We start from the raw sequence: 18,969 nt of genomic DNA on the forward strand, positions 1-18,969 counted from the left end.
GTCCCAGCACTTACTTGGGTCAGGGGTGGAAATAATCTCTCTGACCTCAAATCATCTCTAGGAAATGGGGGCAGGATGAAGGCCCTTTGCAGCCCCTTCCCTCCAACATGTCTGAGAGCATAAGCGGGGCTGCCAACTGCCCCACCTCGGTCACTAGGGTGTGGAGACTCCGAGGGGCTGTGGTAGGGACAGATGCCGTTGGGTGTGCCTGCTGTTGCCCAGGGATCCACAGCCCTTCCTCTGGATGCAGGGGGTGCTGATCCAGCAGCGTGAGACACACAGACCCTGGGTTCTGGGTGGACTGTCCAGGGACACTCCTCACACCTGACCCTCGCAGGGAGCCCTTTGTAACGGGGTGCTGCCGTGATGTCACCAATACTTCTACAAGTGCTTCCTGGAAGCTAGTGAAGCCTGGAGTGCATGACCTAGAGCCCTCACATCCTGCGGTAGAGACCCCAGGCTTTACTCTCACACCCACACCTACAACATAGAGCACATGAGACTTCCTTCCTGAGGAGCGATTACTGACATGACTTTTTTTTTTAAGAGTTCAAATCCAGTTTTAGCCCTAAGAGGACTTTCCCTTGATCAACAACATGATAGTTGTCTTTAAGACACGACATCACCAACTCCTCCTCTTCCTTTCTGAAATGGGGTCTTGCTATGTTGCTCAGGCTGGTGCCACACTCCTGGGCTCCAGTGACGCTCTACTGCAAGCATGTGCCACAGTGTCTGGCTGGGGTCATCAGATCAAAAGAGTGACACTGGTTCACAGACCACACGGAGACCCTCAGTCGCCTCACAACACCCTCATATGCTCCCGGTGTTTCTGGAGTTAGGAACAGAGAGCAAACAGCCCAGTGGCTGAGCTGGCCTTGCTCAGCACTCTGTAATGCCATCTCTTCACCTGTCCCCCAGAGGCATCAGCCGTTGGCATGACCCTTACAAACAGGGTGTCTGGAACTTCTCCTCTTCCCACGTACACACAGCTTCCCTCCCTCTCTGCCCCACAAAATCTAACTCTGAAAAGGAAATGAGAAGTCCTGCTAGACTCTTGAGCTGCCACCAACTGAGATTCCAACTGCCCTTGACCTTGGCAATGACAGAATACACTCACATCACCGGACACAAGATCATGCCTTTTCTAATGAAGGCATTTTGTGGATATAAGAGCAAAGAACACAGGTTTTTTTTTTTTTTTTTAATGTAAAAGTTAAGAAAAATGGGGACTTTGAAAAAGAGTTACAAATATCAACATTTAAAGCATTTAGAAAAGATAGCTCTTGATTATTCTTAGAAAATATATTCCCTCCCCATCTCCAAAATGTCCGACATTGTCCAGAGAACAGTCAGCCACCTTACCGGGGACACTCTGTAACTTCAGGCTCCTCAGGCGGTGGGCTGTCCTCTGCCTTCTTCCAGCCAATGACATATTGGTTGACTGACCCTTGTCTGTGGTAGGGCTTGGACACGGAGCCGGGAACCTGCTGACCGCCACCATGAGACACGATATAGACTTTGGATGTGTCCAGAGACCCACTACTTTTGGAACAGTGGGCCGAAGGGCTTCCTGAATGATGGGAACCACTGAGGGGAGAACACACGAAGCAGAGGACATCAGAGCCAGCGGCTGGTGCACAGCCAGCGGGTCCCCAGCCTTTCTGGGTTCCTGGTCCATAAGCAGGCTTGGGTTCAGAGGCAGGGTGGCCTTCTCCACCACAGGCCTATTGGAAAGCCTCACCTGCAGAGGCCCAGGAGCCCAAGGGCAAGCTGAGTGCTCCTGCAGGAGGCGGTACTGAACGGATGGGAAGAGCCCAGGAACAGTGAGGCCCGAGAGGGAAGGCTCACAAGGGGCCAGCCTCCAGGAGAGGCCAGCGCAGACTTGCAGGCACCATTGCACCCTACTGACAGCAGCTGCAGGACCGCCTAGACACCCACTGACAGCTGGCCAGGACCCAGAGAGGGCGGCCGGCTGTGTGTGGGAGCAGAAGGGAGCAGGCAGAGCCTGGGCTCCAGCAGCCCCAGGCCAAGGGTGCACCCAGGAACAGGCCCGCTGCACAGAAGTGACCAGTCATGGCAGACATGATACACTGATCTGTCCAGGTTGTTCATACTTCCACACTTTTCAAAATATGCAATGTTTTTAGCATGACCTGAGCATATGTATTTTCCATTTATTCTATAAGACATACTTTTCTAATTTAGACTTAATTAAAAATGTCTTTTATTCCATAAAGTAACATATTTTAAATTTAATGCTAAGAACCAAGTCAATCTGATCAGTGAGACAGCAGAAATCTGTGCTCACTAGCAGTGACATCATTATGAAAGATTCCCTGTGGCTGGGGAACTTTCTAGAATGCTGGCACTACACCTTGCATGCATTCTTTCCCATGTTAGCACTGTTGTGCCAACTTCCAGTCGTTGGTATTGAGGGCACGGTGATATGGATAACGTGGCCCACAGGAAATCACACAGCCCTTCCTGAGCACCACTGCTCAGGTGTATGGCTTGCTGGTCAGATTGCCAGCCTGGCAGAAGCCTGCTGCCCTAGGCAATGGCATCCTGTACCACAATGTGAAAGCCAGAGACGTGCGTGGAGATCTGAACGGGTGGGGGTCTGTTTCTTCTGCAGACCCTAAGGAGAGCCATGCCTAGGGTCAGAGGGGCATGAGCACAGGAGGTCGGCAGGTGGCAGAGGCACACTCTCCCCTCGTTCCCTGTTATTGCACAGGCCCTACCTCTTCTCTGAAGGTGTGTTGCGGCGGGGGGGGGGGGGGGGGGGGGGCGCGGCACAGCACTGGGAGGGACCTAAGTGGCCTGGCTGGAGCTCTCAGTATTTCCACTGGCTTTCCCTTCCATGGGCCTGTGAAGTCCATGGGCCACCAGGATCACCCCTGGAGAAAAGCTCATAGCTGCACTAGGTGCCTGGAGGATTGTCCTGCCACGGGTTCTTCTAACTGCCCAGCAGCAGAAGAGTTCAGAGAAGTCAGAGTGTGACTTGGGTCAAGTTATGGAGGCCTCAGGAACAGGGAGGAAAATACCATTCGATTCTGTCCACAAATCAAACAGATGCAGGTCTATGCCTGGTCTTTGAGGGCAAAGACAGAAAAACCAGATGGGAGGTCAAAGCCACTCCTAACTCTATAAGCAACATCTGCCCCCAGTATGGCTGTAGATTCAGCTGGTATCTATTCTGTTTCAAGTCCCCACTGCCAACTGCTTGTTGCCCGATGTGGAGCTGTGGCCAGCATGCCCAAGGTGGCAGGTCTATCCTGCTTATTGTGAGGCCTCAGGAACAGGGCAGGCTGCACATCTGCACAGGGGACCCTGGGTCCCTGGTGCACACTCCCCTCAGTCCCTGTTATTGCACAGGCCCTATCTCTTCTCTGAAGGTATGTGTGTGTGTGGGGGGGGGGGCGGTCACAGATAGCACTGGGAGAGATCTAAGTGGCCTGGCTGGAGCACTTAGTATTTCCACTGACTTTCCCCTCAAATTTAAAGCAAGAGAAGGGGAAATAAACCACACACATAACTTAACATACTTACCTTGGCAATTAGATTTAGAAACAAGTCTGTCCTCTGAAGACAGACAGCTGGGCCAATGTGACAGTGGCCCCAGGTCCCTGGCCCTTGCCACCCCAGGGCTGGGAGGCATAGCAGGGGTAGCGCTGCAGAGGCTCACCTGGAATGAGACGATATCTCGCTGAGGTCGCCCATGCTGCCCTCAGTGGCGCTGCCGGTGGCGATGGCGGTGGCATAACCACGCATGGCGTACATCTTAGCCTGCTCGTCCTCAGGCCCTGGGACGCCGGCCTCATCAGCCCACTGCTCAGCCCGGCTGTGGATCAGAGACCTGCTGCCCGTCAGGTGGACAGGGCCGAGGAGGGTGGCTGGCATGCATGGAGCCGTGTCGATGCCACTGTCAGTGGATGCCCCCTTGATGTAGGTCAGCCCCAGCAACTCGGGGTCCATGAGGTCCTCCGACCCAAAGGGCTTGTCGTCGCTGCTGCTGGAGGTGTTGCTGGAGAGCGTGTTGCTGCTGGAGTGACTGGAGCAGCCTTTGTCTCCAATCTGGGGGTAGGGGACAGAGCACCTCAGAGGAAACCCTGGGCTAGCTGCCTCTTGCTGACCCAGAGCAGCTGCTGGGGCGTGGCCTGTGCCCATTACTCTCCTCACACACAGGCTGGGTGGGTGCAGAGCCCCTGAGTCATAATGTGTCTAGCAGTTTAAGTTAAATGAGCATCTTTTCTGTAAGTCTTTTCCTGATATTGGTGCATGAAGAGCCAAAGCAGGGCCATGATGTCACCTGTGCGGGTTCTGTGAACTGGCACGTGACAATAACAGAAGGGAGGGGGCAGCCGTTTATGCAGAAAACACTTGGGACAAGTAACGGTATGGGCAGGAGAGCCAGGTGCGGTCACGACAGGCCTCTGAGTCAGACACAGCCCCCTGTGCTTGCTGCACTGAGCTCCCAAGGCTCCTGTGCAGACCAAGAGGTGACACACGTCAGAAGCACCAGCAGCTGCGAAGTGCCCTGCAGACCTGTGCTCCGGGGGCCCAGGCCAAGCCACTCTGAGGCTGAAGAGACAGAGCTCTGAGAGGGGGTCGGGGCCTTGGGGGTCCCTAGCTTGCCCTGTGCTCAGGCAGTCACAGATGTCATGACTGTTCCTGTGACACCAGCAGAGGGCTTTGGCAGACCAGGAGGAGCAGGTCTACCTAAGGTGGCTTGGCCTTGTCTCCTCCCTGTCCCTTCAGATCCCCACACAGATCCAACCCTCTGGCTGCACCTGGATGTTCTCGCTGCGTCTCCCTCGCCAGAGCCCTGCGAGAGCCGGGTGGACACAGTGAGGCTGGCCGCAAGCAGGAGGAACATATGTGCTGCTAGGAGACCACTGGGGGCTGGCTGGAGATGCATGGAGAGGAAGGAGAGGCGCAGGGGCCTGCACCAGCAGGGGCTGCATTAGGCACCGCTGACAAAACCCTCTGTCCACCTCCACCCAGAGCCCTGCCTCCGGGCAGTCTCCAGTGTGGCCACCTCCTGGGGTCTTTGGCACAGTGGGCGAGTGTGGGACAGAAAACGTGCCAGTGGCTGTGATACCACAGGGCCCTGGTGACTGCTCTGTAAATGGCACCTGTGATGGCTTCTCTGAGGTTCGAGAGGCTGAGCTGTAACCTTGCTTGGCTCTGCCAGTGATTAGCTGCACAACCTTTCTTTGAGGTCCTTCCCAACTCAGGAAGCAAATCACCCTGCTTTCCTTGTGTGGCCCCCTGAGCACTGCTGGCCATGGTGCTGCCCTACTGTGTGCCGAGAGCTCGGTTACCCAGGTGAGGGCTGTTGGAATAGGACTTACATGCGACAGCTTACTGGGGGAGTCCCGGCAGCTTCCGTCCTTCTGCAGGGCTCGCTCCTTGTAGGGGCCCAGGACCTTGGAAGGTGGGCCGTGCCATCTGGTCTCTGCCATGTGAAGAGAGGAGTCGAGTCTCAAAGTCCAGCGTTAGCAAAGGAGGAAGGAGGCAGGAGCCAGCAAGAGGCTCTGTAAACATGAACAGGACTGTGGCTCTGGGTCTTCTGGGTCTTTCCAGTGGGTGAGCCACGAGAGGAGACAGAATAACTGCCACAGAGGACATTTGCCACTTCTACAAGCACTACCACTCCACTCCAGCCACCACAGCCACCTCCAACTCCACAGCCACCACAGCCCCCAGTCACATCCTCCTGTTAGGAGCCCCAGGTGGTCTTCTCAGCATGGTGAGGAGGTGCCCACCGGTCATGGGTGGCATGAATGCCTGATGGCAGAGAGGGAGTGGCAAGGCCAGGAGCACCAGCGGTCACTCTCACCTGGGTGCCTGCTCCCTTCCATGGCATCCTCTCGCTCTCTGGCTCCATCGTACTCCAGAGGGCCTGGGCCCTGGTGCTCAAGCAGCAGAGGGGACTGGCACCTGGGAAAAAGGCAGAGCTGAGCACTCTTCTCACCAGCCTGCTGGGGCAGGGATGGGTGGGAACAGGTGTGTGGGTTCTACAGGGGCATGGCACAGCGCCCTCAAGGAAGCTGCCCTCAGGGGACACACACACACACACACACACACACACACACAGACAGCTTGGACAGCCCAACCCCTCCAGAGACTACGGAGCACCAAGGATGGGAGTCTGTCTCTGCTGTGGGTCCAGGGCACGGGACAGAGTGCTGTGGATGCCAGGGGGGAGTGACCTCCCAGGCCAGTGCCCTGCCACCCGGGAGGATCCCTGCTCCTAGCTGTTTCCCTTGGGCCAAGAACACTGACACATCTGTTGGTTAAATCATCTTAAGGAAAAGAAAATACGATTAACTCTAGATTATATCCAAGTGGGCTTTGTTTCATGGAATCCCAAAATAGGAAAATACAATCTTGGGAAAGAAATAAAGAAAACTATTCACATTACGATGTGATCCTTACTTCCAGAATTCAGGTCACAGGCCCTGGTGCATAGAAAGTCAGAAAAAGGCTTGCAACTTATACCAAGGAAGGAAAACCTCCCGATAGTACGTAACGATCTAGAAACATCACACAACTCCTGGGAACTCTGTCTGCCCTCCACACACGGAGTCTACTTCAAAGATCAAGGGTTGAGTGCTATGAAGGAGGAAACCTGAAGCCCTCAGCCCAGGCCTCCACTGTGCTGGGTCTGCATCAGGTGCAGCCTCTGTCCTGTGGGGCGGCCAGAGCAGGCCACTCACCTTTCCAGGGCGTGGCCTCAGTGGATTCTGTCTGGGCAGCCCGAGTGGTGCCTGGGCTGCCATCTCCCAGAAATAGTGCATGCCTTGGGCGCACTCAGCCAGGTGTGCTGAGGTGACCTCTGCTGCTTCCCCACGGGGGTCAGCTATGGGGACCCTAACCCTTTCCCTTTCTCTGATTCTCAGAGCGTGGGCACTGTCTGTGTTGAAGAGGCGCGCTCTCTGATCTGTACCCGCTGCTCACTGAAAGCAGATCTGGCATTTTTACATTCCCTAAATGGCCTAGGCGTGCAGGAGGTGCATAGTAAATGCTTTAAAACAAACCACACTGGTTCCTCCCAGGGAGAGCAGAAAGGTAAGCAAGCAGTACCCATCATAGCCCACTGGTGGTCTCCAGGGTCCACTCCCACCAGGTCCGGGGTCACTGGAGGACGACTGGTTACTGGGGGAACTTCTGAAAGGCAGAGCAGAGTTATTACAGGGCACTGAGTGCCCGCCAGGCACTCAACCCTGAACGGCTGGACATTAAACTTCACTTTCACAGTGAAGAGAAGGAAGAAAACCATGCAGAGGTAAACCAGAAACAGGTGCTGTCCCAAGGCTTCTGACGTTTATGGTGACTATCTACATAAGAAAGACGTACGGGCCAGCCCTCCACTTGGAGATTTAAAGCAGAGAGAGTAACTCCCAGTGAAGGAGGGAAGACCAGGAGCACAACCTCGGGCAGTCAGGAAAACACCACTACCTCCTGCCACAGAACTCGGTGCCAGCTGTGCTTTGGCTCCCTGCCAGAAGCTACGCAGAAAGCAAGACTGAAATATGGCAAAACTATTTGTTTTCACACACATATTGAATAGAATCTTGTTTATCTTTTATTTCACAAAAATGAATGATATTTGTGAAAACACACTTCATGGGATGTATGTCTGTCTCCTTGGCTACGAGAACCTCCTGGTTCCCTGGAATCCACAAAGCTCTACTGAAGTAAGGGTGCTCTGACCTTGGAGCCAAGTGTTCCTGCATCTGTGGAAAGAACCAACTGAGAAGGCCCAGGATGACCTTGCATTTATTGGGTGGACCTGGTCAGTACTTCCACAGGCTTACTCAGGGTCATTTCCCCTGCATAGGCCATTCAGTCTCAGCATGCCCTGATCAAGGATCATCTGCCAGATGAGGGGTGCGGAGGGGAGCAGCAGGCCCCAGGGAATAGTGCATCAAATACCCCGGAGCCGAGTTCGAGCCCAGGCAGCTGCCTTCTGGCCTATGCTGGCAACAGTCAGACCAGCACCTGACAAGCCATGCCAAGAAAGTCCCCGCTTCTGAAAGCCGCAATGAAGACAGCAGGCGTGGGTGAACGATCCCATAGAGCAGGGTCACTGTGACGCTCCCTACAGGGCAGCTCCCAATGCTCCTGGACTTCACTGGAAATACATGTCTTCTTTCACTGGAAAGCTGATTTTAGAATCAACTCACTTTGCCAGGGATGAGAGAAGCAAAGCAGAGCTGCTAATGCTCCAGGTGCCTCCTGACACGGCACCCACACTCAGATGCGGGGTCTGTCTCCTGTGCACCCAGATGTGCTCATGCTTTTCCAGAACTGCATACAGACCAGTTCTGGGCATCCTCCCAAGATGGTCTGGAGGGCCAGTGGACACGGAGGGTGGGTGCCCAATGAAGGAGAGGGCTGCGGCCCTGAGGGCATGACAGCCTTTCTTCAGTTCCCAGGCAGGGCCAGGAAAGGGCTGGACTGCAATGCTCAGAATAAGTGATGGAATAGAGGGTAAGCTGAGAGAAAGGACCCCACACTGCCACGCTCCCACCCAGGTCCACCAGAGCCTTTCCAAGGGTGGGGACAGCGTTACCTTGTACCGTCAGGCAGTTTCCGGTCAAAGGAGGTGCTGCGGGGGATGGCGGCCTGGGCCTGCTGGAGCAGCTGCTGGCACTGCAGGCGGTCAGGCGTGCTGGGCACAGGGGAGGCTCTGGAGAGGGGCTGCAGGGCAGGGGTGGGCACCCGATGCCATGTGGTGTTCCTCCTGAAGGGGGTCTTGTACTCGCAGGGTGTGCCTTCACTGTCCAGTTTGTACTCCACCATGGGGATTCGGCATAGCTCTGAACACCCCCTGTCGGGGCAATAGGAGACAGTGAGGGGGTGGCCTCATGGAGCTGCAGTGGGCTCACCCCCCCAACCCCCGGAGATTGACGCATAGCTTGGGGGATGACAGAGCTGCTTAGGTCACACCGACAGCAAGGACACAGCACATCCTGGGGAGCTCTTAATTCTTTCCTCCCTGGCTGCTGTGCAGCCGCAGGCATCACCCATGCTGGGGAGGAGTGGGTAGAGGCATGGCTGCGGAGACTCACAACTCCTGAGTGGGTAAGGAACTGCTGCCCAAACCTCGGTACCCAGGGGAAGGACCCAGCCTGGCACTGTGGCCTCTCCAACACTATGGGTCACTCAGAGTTAAATACCTTGGGGAAAGCAGTGCTGTCTACTCAAGGAACTCAAAGCCAGACACACTGCACCCCTGTTCAGAGTCACACACCAGGGATGTGGCCAGCCCTGGGTCCAGGATCCTCTTATATGGAGCCCACTTTCTGTTTGTGCAACCGCGTCACCTGTGCCCAGCCCTCCAAGCAGCTCTGCATGAACACAATGTACTAAGCCCAGCTCGCCTCCAAGCTCTAGAGCCCCACAAGTAGGAGAAACACTCCCTCTGCCCAGGTGCCCCATGGGGGGTGCAGAGTGGCCATGGTCAGCTCACTTGGGGACCAGGCCTGGCTCCTCTGTCCTTTCCTATTCCTCATCCTATGACACCCACAGGGGACTCATCTGCAATCTTCAGTGCCTACTCATGGCCCTGGGGTCTCACTTGATGGCCTTTACCCAGCGCCAGCTTTCCCAAGCACCTCCAGGATCACACTGCCTAACAGTCCATGAGGCACCCTATGCCACAGGACAAGGAGCAGGGCACAGGAAAGGGTTTCTTTCTCAACAGTTTTTATCTTAAAATTGATGCTTGGATTCGTTTTATCAAGTATGTTTGGAATAACCTGGGAATATGAATACACTTTTCAACTGTAAGTATTATGTAATCTAGCAATAAGTATTTAAGTTGAAAATTTAACTTCTGACTGGAGATACTCTGTAAATGTTAAAAAAATAAAAGTAAAAAATCTTACTACTATTTAATGTTTACAGGATGTTGAAATGGCTACCAGAAAATCCAAAATTATATATTCCTGCTATAGAAGAACCTGCCAATCAATAGCCTGGCCTACCCATAGTCCCTTGCTCATATTTTGTCTTCTCCCAACTGTCTGGTCCCGCTCAAGGCTCCTGCCCAGCAACTGCTAATCCCAACTTTGCCCAAATCTCACCCATGAGATTTTCCAACTCTGCCAAACCCCAGCAACCCATGATGTAAACGTAAAAAGAGGTGTGTGCCCACACAGGTACCCTGGGTGGCATAGGCTCAGACAGCAGACAATAGCTGAACTTCAGGGCTCACTTGCCCCTGGGGAAGGTACCTTTTGGACACAAACCATGTGACTGCATGCAGAGGCCCTGTCTCTGGCTCGTGGTGGCCCTACTGACAGTCCAGGATGGACTGTCGGTGTGGTTCAGCAATGTGCCTTTGGCTCTGGCTAGCTGATAGGTGCTCCCGCCAGGCACTGTACACATGCAGCCTGCCTTTCTAGGGAGTCTGCAGATTTCCAGGGTCAGCTTGAGTCGATTTTAACTAATATGTACACGTGAAATCAAGAATATTGACCATGGTGAGAAACTATAATGGATTGTAAATACTTCATGTGTGGAATCGGAACAGATATTTGAAACTATAACTATGTTTCCAGAAACCAGTCACATATTGCCTTTCTACAGAGTCTTAAGAAACATGAAAAACAATCTGCAAAGCCATCACAGTCCAGGAAAGCCTGAGTGGCCCTTCTGCCAATGCTGGTATGGGTCTTAATTACCACATCACTCTCTGAAACTAACATTGTAGCTCCCCAGGTCACCTCCTAGAGAGCCACCCATGTGATCAAATGACTCACCAGTCATTCAAGACCCTTCAGCCTGGAAAGCAGGATCAAGTCAGACATCCCCAAGCTTTCCAATAACTGCCCAGTGCCAACAGATCATCAAGCTGCTCCCAGCCAGTCTGCAGAGCTAACTGGGCAGGGAGCAGGGCACAAGAAGACAGGGCGGTCTTAGATCTGAGCACTGGGTAAATACTCCATCTGCCATGCTGGCCAAGCTGTTGGCATCTAAGGTCAGCGCCTCTCCCTAGATACTCTGCGAGAGCAGGGAACCACTCCCTTAAAGAGCATGCCTCCAATATCAATGCAATAAAAGCATTTCAGACTTCATCACGAAAAACAAGAACGAGACAAACCACCTCAACTGTGAACAGGAAGTGAACAGGAAGATACCAGAGACTAAAACATAGTGTCAGTTTGGAAGGGGAGTGGAAGCACAGAAAGGTCTAGCAGAGCCCAAGGCCACAGGCATGCAGGTGGAAAACCCAGATGCAAGGCTATTTCCCTGCAGGACCTGAGACACACAGAAGGTGAGTACCAGGCGTAGCCAAGGCCATGAAAAGAGGGAGCTAAAGACCTGTGGCTGCTTAGAAAGAAGACCACAAAGGGAAGTTTGGCTCCAGGCCTGAGGTCCCAAGGGCACCTGGGCAGCCAGCCCAACCCGACCTCTGAGGCAAGAGCCAACAGCCAGGACTCCCGAAGGATGCAGCCTCCAGGCCTGGAGCACCACAGGCAGCAGGGAGGAAAGTAAGGCTGAGCCAGGCTGTCCCAGAAAGAAGGGCCCAGCCTCAGGGCTCCTTCCTCCAGCCCTGCGCAGGATGTTTCCTCCCAAGATGAGCAAGGGGATGTGCAGTCGCCATCACCCACACCCTATGGTCTCGGAGAATAAGGAGAACTCTTGCTATTTAAAACCATGATGCTGAATCTAAAACTATAATTCTATTACGACAATTGGAAGGTAAACCTAGAACTGTCCCAAAAAGAACAGGAGGGAAAACATTAGAAAACCAGAGGCCAGTCTAGCATCTAGCAAGCAGAGAAGAAACAGGAAAGGTTGAGGCGGGGGGGGGGGGGACTTGGTTGGAGGTACTGCAGAAAACCCCAGCGCAGGGATGTGCAGACCAGGGTGCCAGGCTCCCAGGCTCCCAGGGGCTCATGATGGAGGAAGAGCCACTGGGAAACATGTCACAGGATTCTGCCTCCGTGTCCAAGAGGAGCGCTCAAGATGACAGGAGCCCTGCAGGAAAGGCAGGCACAGGAAGTCCTCCCCACAGCTGAGCGATGGCACAGGTATCGTGGAAGTCACGTGCTTAAGATTGGATGAAGACACCTGCTGGACTGTCACATCAATGGTAATTGGTGCTTGGGACAGAGAAAAACCAGACTCTGTCCTGACTCACGGGTGGGGAATGGAACAGTACTACTGTCCTCAGAGAGCCATGGAGGAGGAGGAGGAAGATGACTCCGGAATCCCACCAAGCGGCTGGAGCCCCTGACTTCATTGCCACCATTCTCTGCCCATCAGCAGACTCCGCCATAGCACTCCTGCTCCACTTCCTTCCCCAGAGCAAAATTCACTCCAGTTGACAATCTCTGAACTAAGCTCAACAGTTACTTACAGGTCAAACTCATTGAGGCCGAATTTACACTAGACGGCTTTATTTTTTAACAAAATGCTGGCAAGGCTGTGGCTTTTCCTCATGGACTCACACTGGACACCACAGCACCTGCATGGTCAGTGACTGACCTGGAAATCACAAACATGAGATATTATAGCAAGGGGACACGGAGCACCCAGATAGTCTCCTCCTGCCTCCACCCTCAGGGACGCTGGGTGGCTGGAGGCTCAGGTGACCTGGGCCTGTTTTCTGAAGGAGAGAAACGTGAGCCCTTGGCTCAGGACCAGAAGGCACCGTGTGCCTCCAGCGCTTGTTCGGGCTTCATGTTCCTTTGGTTTGCTTCATAGGAGGGAGCAGCAAGGGAGACAGGCTGCTAAGTAACGCTGTCTGCTCACCGCATGCCCAGACCACGGGCTTCTGTGAGGCACTCTGACGCGAGCACTGGAGAAGGCCATCACATACCCAAGCCATCAGGACCAGGCTGACGAGCAAGCTGGCAGAAACCTGTGCCATACACCAGAAGGAACCAGGCAAAGTCTTTTTTTCCAGCCCTCTCACAGAAGGCTGTGCACGTGAGGGCTTCTGAATACTGAAAACTTGCACTTGCACCCTAATGAAAATCTGCTGTTTGTAAAGGGTTTTATCTTAGGATCAAAATCAATATTATTGTCCAGCCCTGTCACAACATGACTTTAGAACTGGACCTTACTTTCAGGACTAAGATGCCAGACGCCACACCAGCTCAGGTTACTAGATCTCCTTAAGCTGAGTTTTGCTCCTGTGTATGCAGAATTCTTTAGTGATAAGTTGAAAAGCTCAACTGACATGTAGGGAACTAGGTAGGGGTACAGAGGAAGAATTAGAAAGGGTTCTGCAGAGGGCTGTGGCGCCCACAGAGGTGTCCCTGCACCTGCCCTCATGCCCACCCTGTCCCTGGTTCTGCTCAGGACCCGGGGCAGGTCAGCCTTGCTCCTCTGGGGCTTCTGCGGAAGGACATGCGGCGAGTACCTCAGACTAAGTAGAAAAGGCTCCGCTGGGACCCAGACAGACCAAAGGTCATAAGACAAAAAGATACTTCTGAAAAAATGAGCTGCTAATTTTGTGCACCTGGGACATCAAGATGACACTCCAGCCTTAAACTCAGAGCTCACTGAAGCACACGCTGTGCTCCCCCTTGACAGAGCAACCAGGCTGGGGATGGATGGAGCTGCACAGCTCCTCAGGCGTGCTTCCCACACTCAGAACCCCGGGCAGGGCGCAGGGTGACTCCCGCACGAGCACACCATTCCCTCTTTGTTCCAAAACAAGTGTGCACATGGAGTCAGGGACCTGGTTGCCATGCCAGGTAGGTGCCAACAGACTCTGCTTCAGGATTAGAGTGTTATTTTAACATTTCTTGCCTAGCCGGTGACATTTCTGAGTCAGAACTTTCTCACCAGCATACCCTTCTAGACAGCATGCTCTCCAAATGTGGTAGCCCAACCCCGCAGGAGTGATAAGAAGCTCCCTGGCTGGGACCCTCGGGGGACCTTCCCTTTCACAGCTGTGTTCTGAAAATGGCACCATGTGTCTCTCTGAACTCAGCACTGCAGGCGTCCTCAGATGGCTTTGTGTTGCACCGGGCACACACCCGCAAGAACTCCTTCACTCTCCCAGGTCTCTCCTCTGCTTGGTCCCCAGAAGCCCCATTTCCTAGCTTCTGGGAAGACCAGTGGAGAGATGGTGTCCATTCTTGCACAGTGCACAGCACCCCTGTGTCTGCAGGCTGTAACTTCAGGAACACCAGGAGGGTCCCTGTGATGGCAGCTACGTGGGCCCATTCCTTTCAACTAGCATCCCTAGTGTCCCAGAGGAACCTCCGTTGCCATCAGCATTCAGACACCTGAGAGAGGAGTGGGCCTGGTGGCCCTGGAGGGCTCTGAAGCCTGGCTTCAGCCTTGGAGCCTCTGTGAGGACCATGGTGCTGCAGCCAGCTGGGCTGCACCTTGCTCCCTGTGCTCCCTGAGGAGCCTCAAAGGCCAGGCTGTCCTGTTGAGAGCCACTGCGCAGTCAGAAAGGCTGCCTGGCATTTGCCAGAGGGAATGTTTGAAAGGTGACCCCAGCGAACCATTGAGATGATGATTTGAGTTAAGCTATATATAATTGCTGTGATGCTGGATTGATCATATTGTATATTTGACCTTTACTGTCGGCAATAGGTGGAGTTCTCTGCTACTTTGGAGTTCTTGCGGGGATTCCTGGAGAGTTCACATTGGTTGGGGAAGTGCCAGAGGAGGGATTTCCGGTTGGTGGTGTTCCCGCGAGTTCAGATAATAAAGAAGTTCCTGTTTTGAACCTACAAGTGCCTCCTGGTGGCTCCTGAGGCACTGTCCTCCACTGGAGAGAGGCGGCTTGTGCTGGAAACCAGCGAGGAAGTTCCTTACAAACAGACAACACCGCTTTCACTTTTACAAAAACAGGGCACCAATAGGAAACCGCAAATTTTCAGGGATGTCCCACTTTCTGCTGTGTTCCCACTAGGTGTAGCAGGTACAGCGACCATGTTCTGCTGCGCTCCCACTAGGTGCAGCGGGTAGTATGCCCACACTGTGCTTTATGTCCACTAGGTTCTAAAGGAATCTCTGTAAACAAAGCAGATCCCTGTCAACTAAAGGACCTGTTTCCTTTAACACCATATACTTTGTTAGCCCAGGAATTAAAGTCCTCAGGGATGTTTGATCATTTTAGTGTCTATTGTGCTAACAGCCTAACAGCTCAACACTCTTTCCAATCACCCAACAAGACCACAGAGGGAACTGATGCTCCTTCACTAGAGCCACAAACGCGCTCTGGTACATAGTAACATCACTGTGAAGGGGAAGGTGGCGTTAGACCTGAACTAGGTACTAAGGAAACATGAACACCTGTTTCCACACCTTCCTCCAAGTTCAGACACGGACACTATGTGGAGGAGGCACAGACGACAAACCCACTGGAGCCAGTCCTCAGGAGGAGGCCTTCAGCTGACAGGGAGTGTCCCCACGACACAGGCAGTGAGGCCTCTGGTGCTGAGTCAACAGCCTCTGTCTCCCCTCGCTTGGATGCACAGGGGTAACCTTGGTGCCCCAGGACCTATCACAGCCCAGGGTCAGGCTCAGAAAGCTCATTGAAACAGCAGCTTCCTCTCCTTGTTCTCTGAAAGCTTGAGCAGGAATAATGTTGCATCATATTCTAATACCTAGAGGTTATACGGAGACGGTGCCCAATAGCTACCTGTACCCGACATTGTCCACCATCAAAGCTGGGTGCAGCCTGGCCAGCCCAGGGCAGCTGTCTACCTAATAGAGCACTCAGGTCTTGTGCCGCCCGCCCCGCTCAGTCCTTCAGCAAAGTCCAAGTGCAAAGTGCCAGTGGGTGAGGGCACCAAAGAGTAGGGACTAGATAAGCAGGTGAAGGCGTCCGCTGTGTTGACTTGAGAACTTTGCAAAGTAACGAGTTCTCACTCGAGTACAAGCAAGTCATTTCTAAGTAGCTAAAACATGAACAGGAAGCACTGTACTCCAGACTGTGAGAGTCCACGACACGGGGAAACACTGTCCTGCTCATGGCCTAGTGACCGGCACAGTTCCTGGCACCCACCTGCTGAGGGTCAGTGAGCGAGCAAGGGCAGTCCAGCTTGGTTCTGTGTCCCATGCTCCTACCTGGAGGAGAAAACAAGCAGAACCTCACAATGTGGAGCTTGAGTGGAGGATCAGATGGTGAGTGGACTCAGCTGCTTTTACAGCTTCCAAGTTGTCTTTTTTCCACAATAAGCTAATCACTAGAGGATCTGTGAGACGGTACCAGACCCAGCACAATTTCTATATAAATAAGCGTTCTGATCCAAACCTCCATGTGACGGAACCCACGCACTCACAGTGGGGCCTAGCCCATGGGACTGGGTTGTCCTCCCTTTTCCTCACCCCATCCTCTGGGCACTTTAGGGGCTGAACGGTAGCAAAGCAGAAGATGAGGACCTAACTGCCAACTTTACAGAATGATGAGAACAGCGACTCAGACTCATGATGACCCAAGGAGACTTCCACGCTCTGCACTATACAAAAAATACGTCTGGGTGACACATCAATGAAGCATGAAAAATCCTGTGAAACAGCACACAGCAAGGGTTCTACTTGCTTTACCGGATGTACTTGCTGGATCTACTGGCAGTGTGTAGGGACTCATGCATAAATCTGAGGAGCTGCTACTTCAGTTAGTCAGAGCCTTTTAATGGAAAGAATCCATTCAGCTCTGAGGGACACAGGCTGAGCCACACCAACGACTGTGGACCATCCCTCCAAAAAATAAGACAGGTCCTAAGGGAGTGTCTAGGGAAGTGCAACCGCCCATCTGTGCAGAGGCCCTCTGCCTGCAGAGCCTCGTTTCCATGGGAAGGGTGCTGTCCCCAAGTGCTGCCAATCCTTCAATCCCCATGTCAGTGGGTTTACTCACCAATCCCCAGCAGGCAACCCTTTAAGAAGCATTCCCAGAGCGGTCCTCGCTGCCCCTACTCCCTGGAATTCCCAAGGAAAGCTAAAGATGTCTCTGCCTTTCTTTCAAGTCAATTGTCCTCATCCTGAGCTGGAAAGGGGACTTCAAAATGTAAGTGGCTTCTGATCCAACAAAAGGTTCTCTAAGAAAGACTCCATTTAATTCATCTGCTTCCAAGCCATAACCAGGCATCTCTGACCTGGGGACAGCCTAAAGCCAGAGGCTAAATGACAGGGTTCTCTTGCTGCCCACATAGCAGATGGGCTCTTTTACTGATTCCTGTAAGAGACATCAGGAACTGAAGCATACTTCATGATGTTTATTAATATACCCTGCAATTAACTGGCCATTTCTGTAGTTCTCTAGGCAGTTACAGTAAGAACAGCTTAATAGAAAAAATTATTTTTGTGTACACGCACATATCCCCATCAATTTAAATGATTTTTTGTTTCCTCCCTGACAAACACCAAGAACCAATCTGAGAAATAGAGGAGAAGGAAGTAATTTCCATGCCACGCACCAAATGTGTCTGAAAGCCTGGCCCCTGAGTTTACCATAAGATGACAGAGCCAAGGGAAGGTGCTTCTAAAAGGGCCGTGTTGTGATTTTCCAGGTGAACTGGGTGAGGCTGCTCTCTTCTCCACCCTCCAGCACAGGATGGACAGCGCAGCAGTGGCACTGGGCAGGGGACCCAGGGAATGGTGGCTCTCACTCTGCAACCGCCTAACCCACAGTGGACGTTGCTCGGAGCACAACGCTCACAGCACAGCAGTGTTGTCAGGCACCAGACGACGACAGATGGAGAACGAGCCCCAAAGGAGCGAAAGTCCACACTTGAAGATTCTCAGATTCAGATGCACAGGGACTTGCGACCCTGACTGAAGGTAGTGAAAGCCACTGGCTGGGCCAACAGCTGCCCCTCTCGCAGGACCATATGCAGCAGGTGGGCAACGCTGAATGCTAGGCAACAGGCTAGCCTGACTACAGATGGTATCCAGAGCACAGTCACTCAAGACTAAGGAGAGACCTGCACTCAGGCAACGACTTTTATGAGACTTTTAGGAAACAGAGGAAAAATCACTAAAGAAAAACCTTGGCTATTTTCCATAAAAGAATTTGCATTAAAACAAGAATTATAGTGTGCAGACCAAGTGGGTAAATGGTCCTTTCAGAGGAAAGACATGCTCTTGGGAAAACACATGATAGCCAGAACTTTGAATGATACTTTGTGTTTATTTGTTTTAGCTGAAAAACAATTCAGTATTTCTTAAGAAATTCTTTTCTTCTAAAATTATATGTTGCAAATGCCAAATAAAATGACCATTTTTATTAACTAGATCTCTTAAAAGCTTGAAAATTTTCTTACTGAGCAACAACAGACCAAAATCTTAGAAATTGGCAAGAACTGTTATTTTTTAACCCAAAGACAAATCATGAAAGTGGTTTTGTTCCATTCTACAGCAACAGGCCTCCAGCACCGAAGATCTCACCAGGTCGTAACTTATACTTCCACAAGAGAAGATACATCTCACCATATGGAAAATTTTCTAATAACTGATGTAAAATTTACTCGAAAATAAGTCCTAAAAGATTTTCCCTTTGCTACTTCCAAGTCTCATTCTGAATGAATTAGCTTCTTCTCTTCACTTTCTGAGCACTTACACCCCAAGTGTGGTCAGGCACCCTTGGAGGGCAGGACCAGGTGAGGTAGCAAGCAGCAGCCTGTCTCCCTGGTGTGGCACTGGGGTTCCTGGGAGCCTCAGCTGGCCCGACCTGCAGTTCACCAACATGCTGGGCCAACCGGAGGCACTGCCAGTCAGTGGGAGTCAGTGGTAGGGTGGACAGAAGCAGACCGCGCAGACCCTACATAGTAAGCACAGGTGAGGTAGACAGACCGGCCTGATTGCTGCAGACCACCACGGCATGGCATCGGGTACGTGGGGCCAACTGAATGGAAAAAGTGCAGGTGCACTCCAAGCTCGGCAGGGCACCTGCAGCCTTGCAGAGCACATGCCCTAGGCAGCACGGCTGAAGCTCAGGAAGAGGTGGGGAGGAGACCGCTGACCTCTGCCAATCAGTCC

General features: G+C 52.7%; 1 protein-coding gene across 3 annotated transcripts in view; it reads right to left on the reverse strand.

Moving 5' to 3' along the window:
• Sipa1l2 (signal induced proliferation associated 1 like 2) overlaps window positions 1-18,969 on the reverse strand; it is a 139,891-nt gene that overhangs the window by 21,180 nt on the left and 99,742 nt on the right. For all 3 annotated transcript variants that reach the window (XM_076872964.1, XM_076872966.1, XM_076872965.1), the window contains exons 10-15: window positions 8,582-8,839; window positions 7,090-7,173; window positions 5,843-5,943; window positions 5,355-5,458; window positions 3,686-4,074; window positions 1,363-1,587 (exon numbers count right to left, since the gene is read on the reverse strand). In XM_076872964.1, the coding sequence (XP_076729079.1) occupies window positions 1,363-1,587; window positions 3,686-4,074; window positions 5,355-5,458; window positions 5,843-5,943; window positions 7,090-7,173; window positions 8,582-8,839 (1,161 nt within the window). The remainder of the gene's footprint in view (window positions 1-1,362; window positions 1,588-3,685; window positions 4,075-5,354; window positions 5,459-5,842; window positions 5,944-7,089; window positions 7,174-8,581; window positions 8,840-18,969) is intronic.

Source organism: Callospermophilus lateralis, chromosome 13 (assembly GCF_048772815.1).
Source record: "Callospermophilus lateralis isolate mCalLat2 chromosome 13, mCalLat2.hap1, whole genome shotgun sequence".
NCBI classification, from domain to species: domain Eukaryota; kingdom Metazoa; phylum Chordata; class Mammalia; order Rodentia; family Sciuridae; genus Callospermophilus; species Callospermophilus lateralis.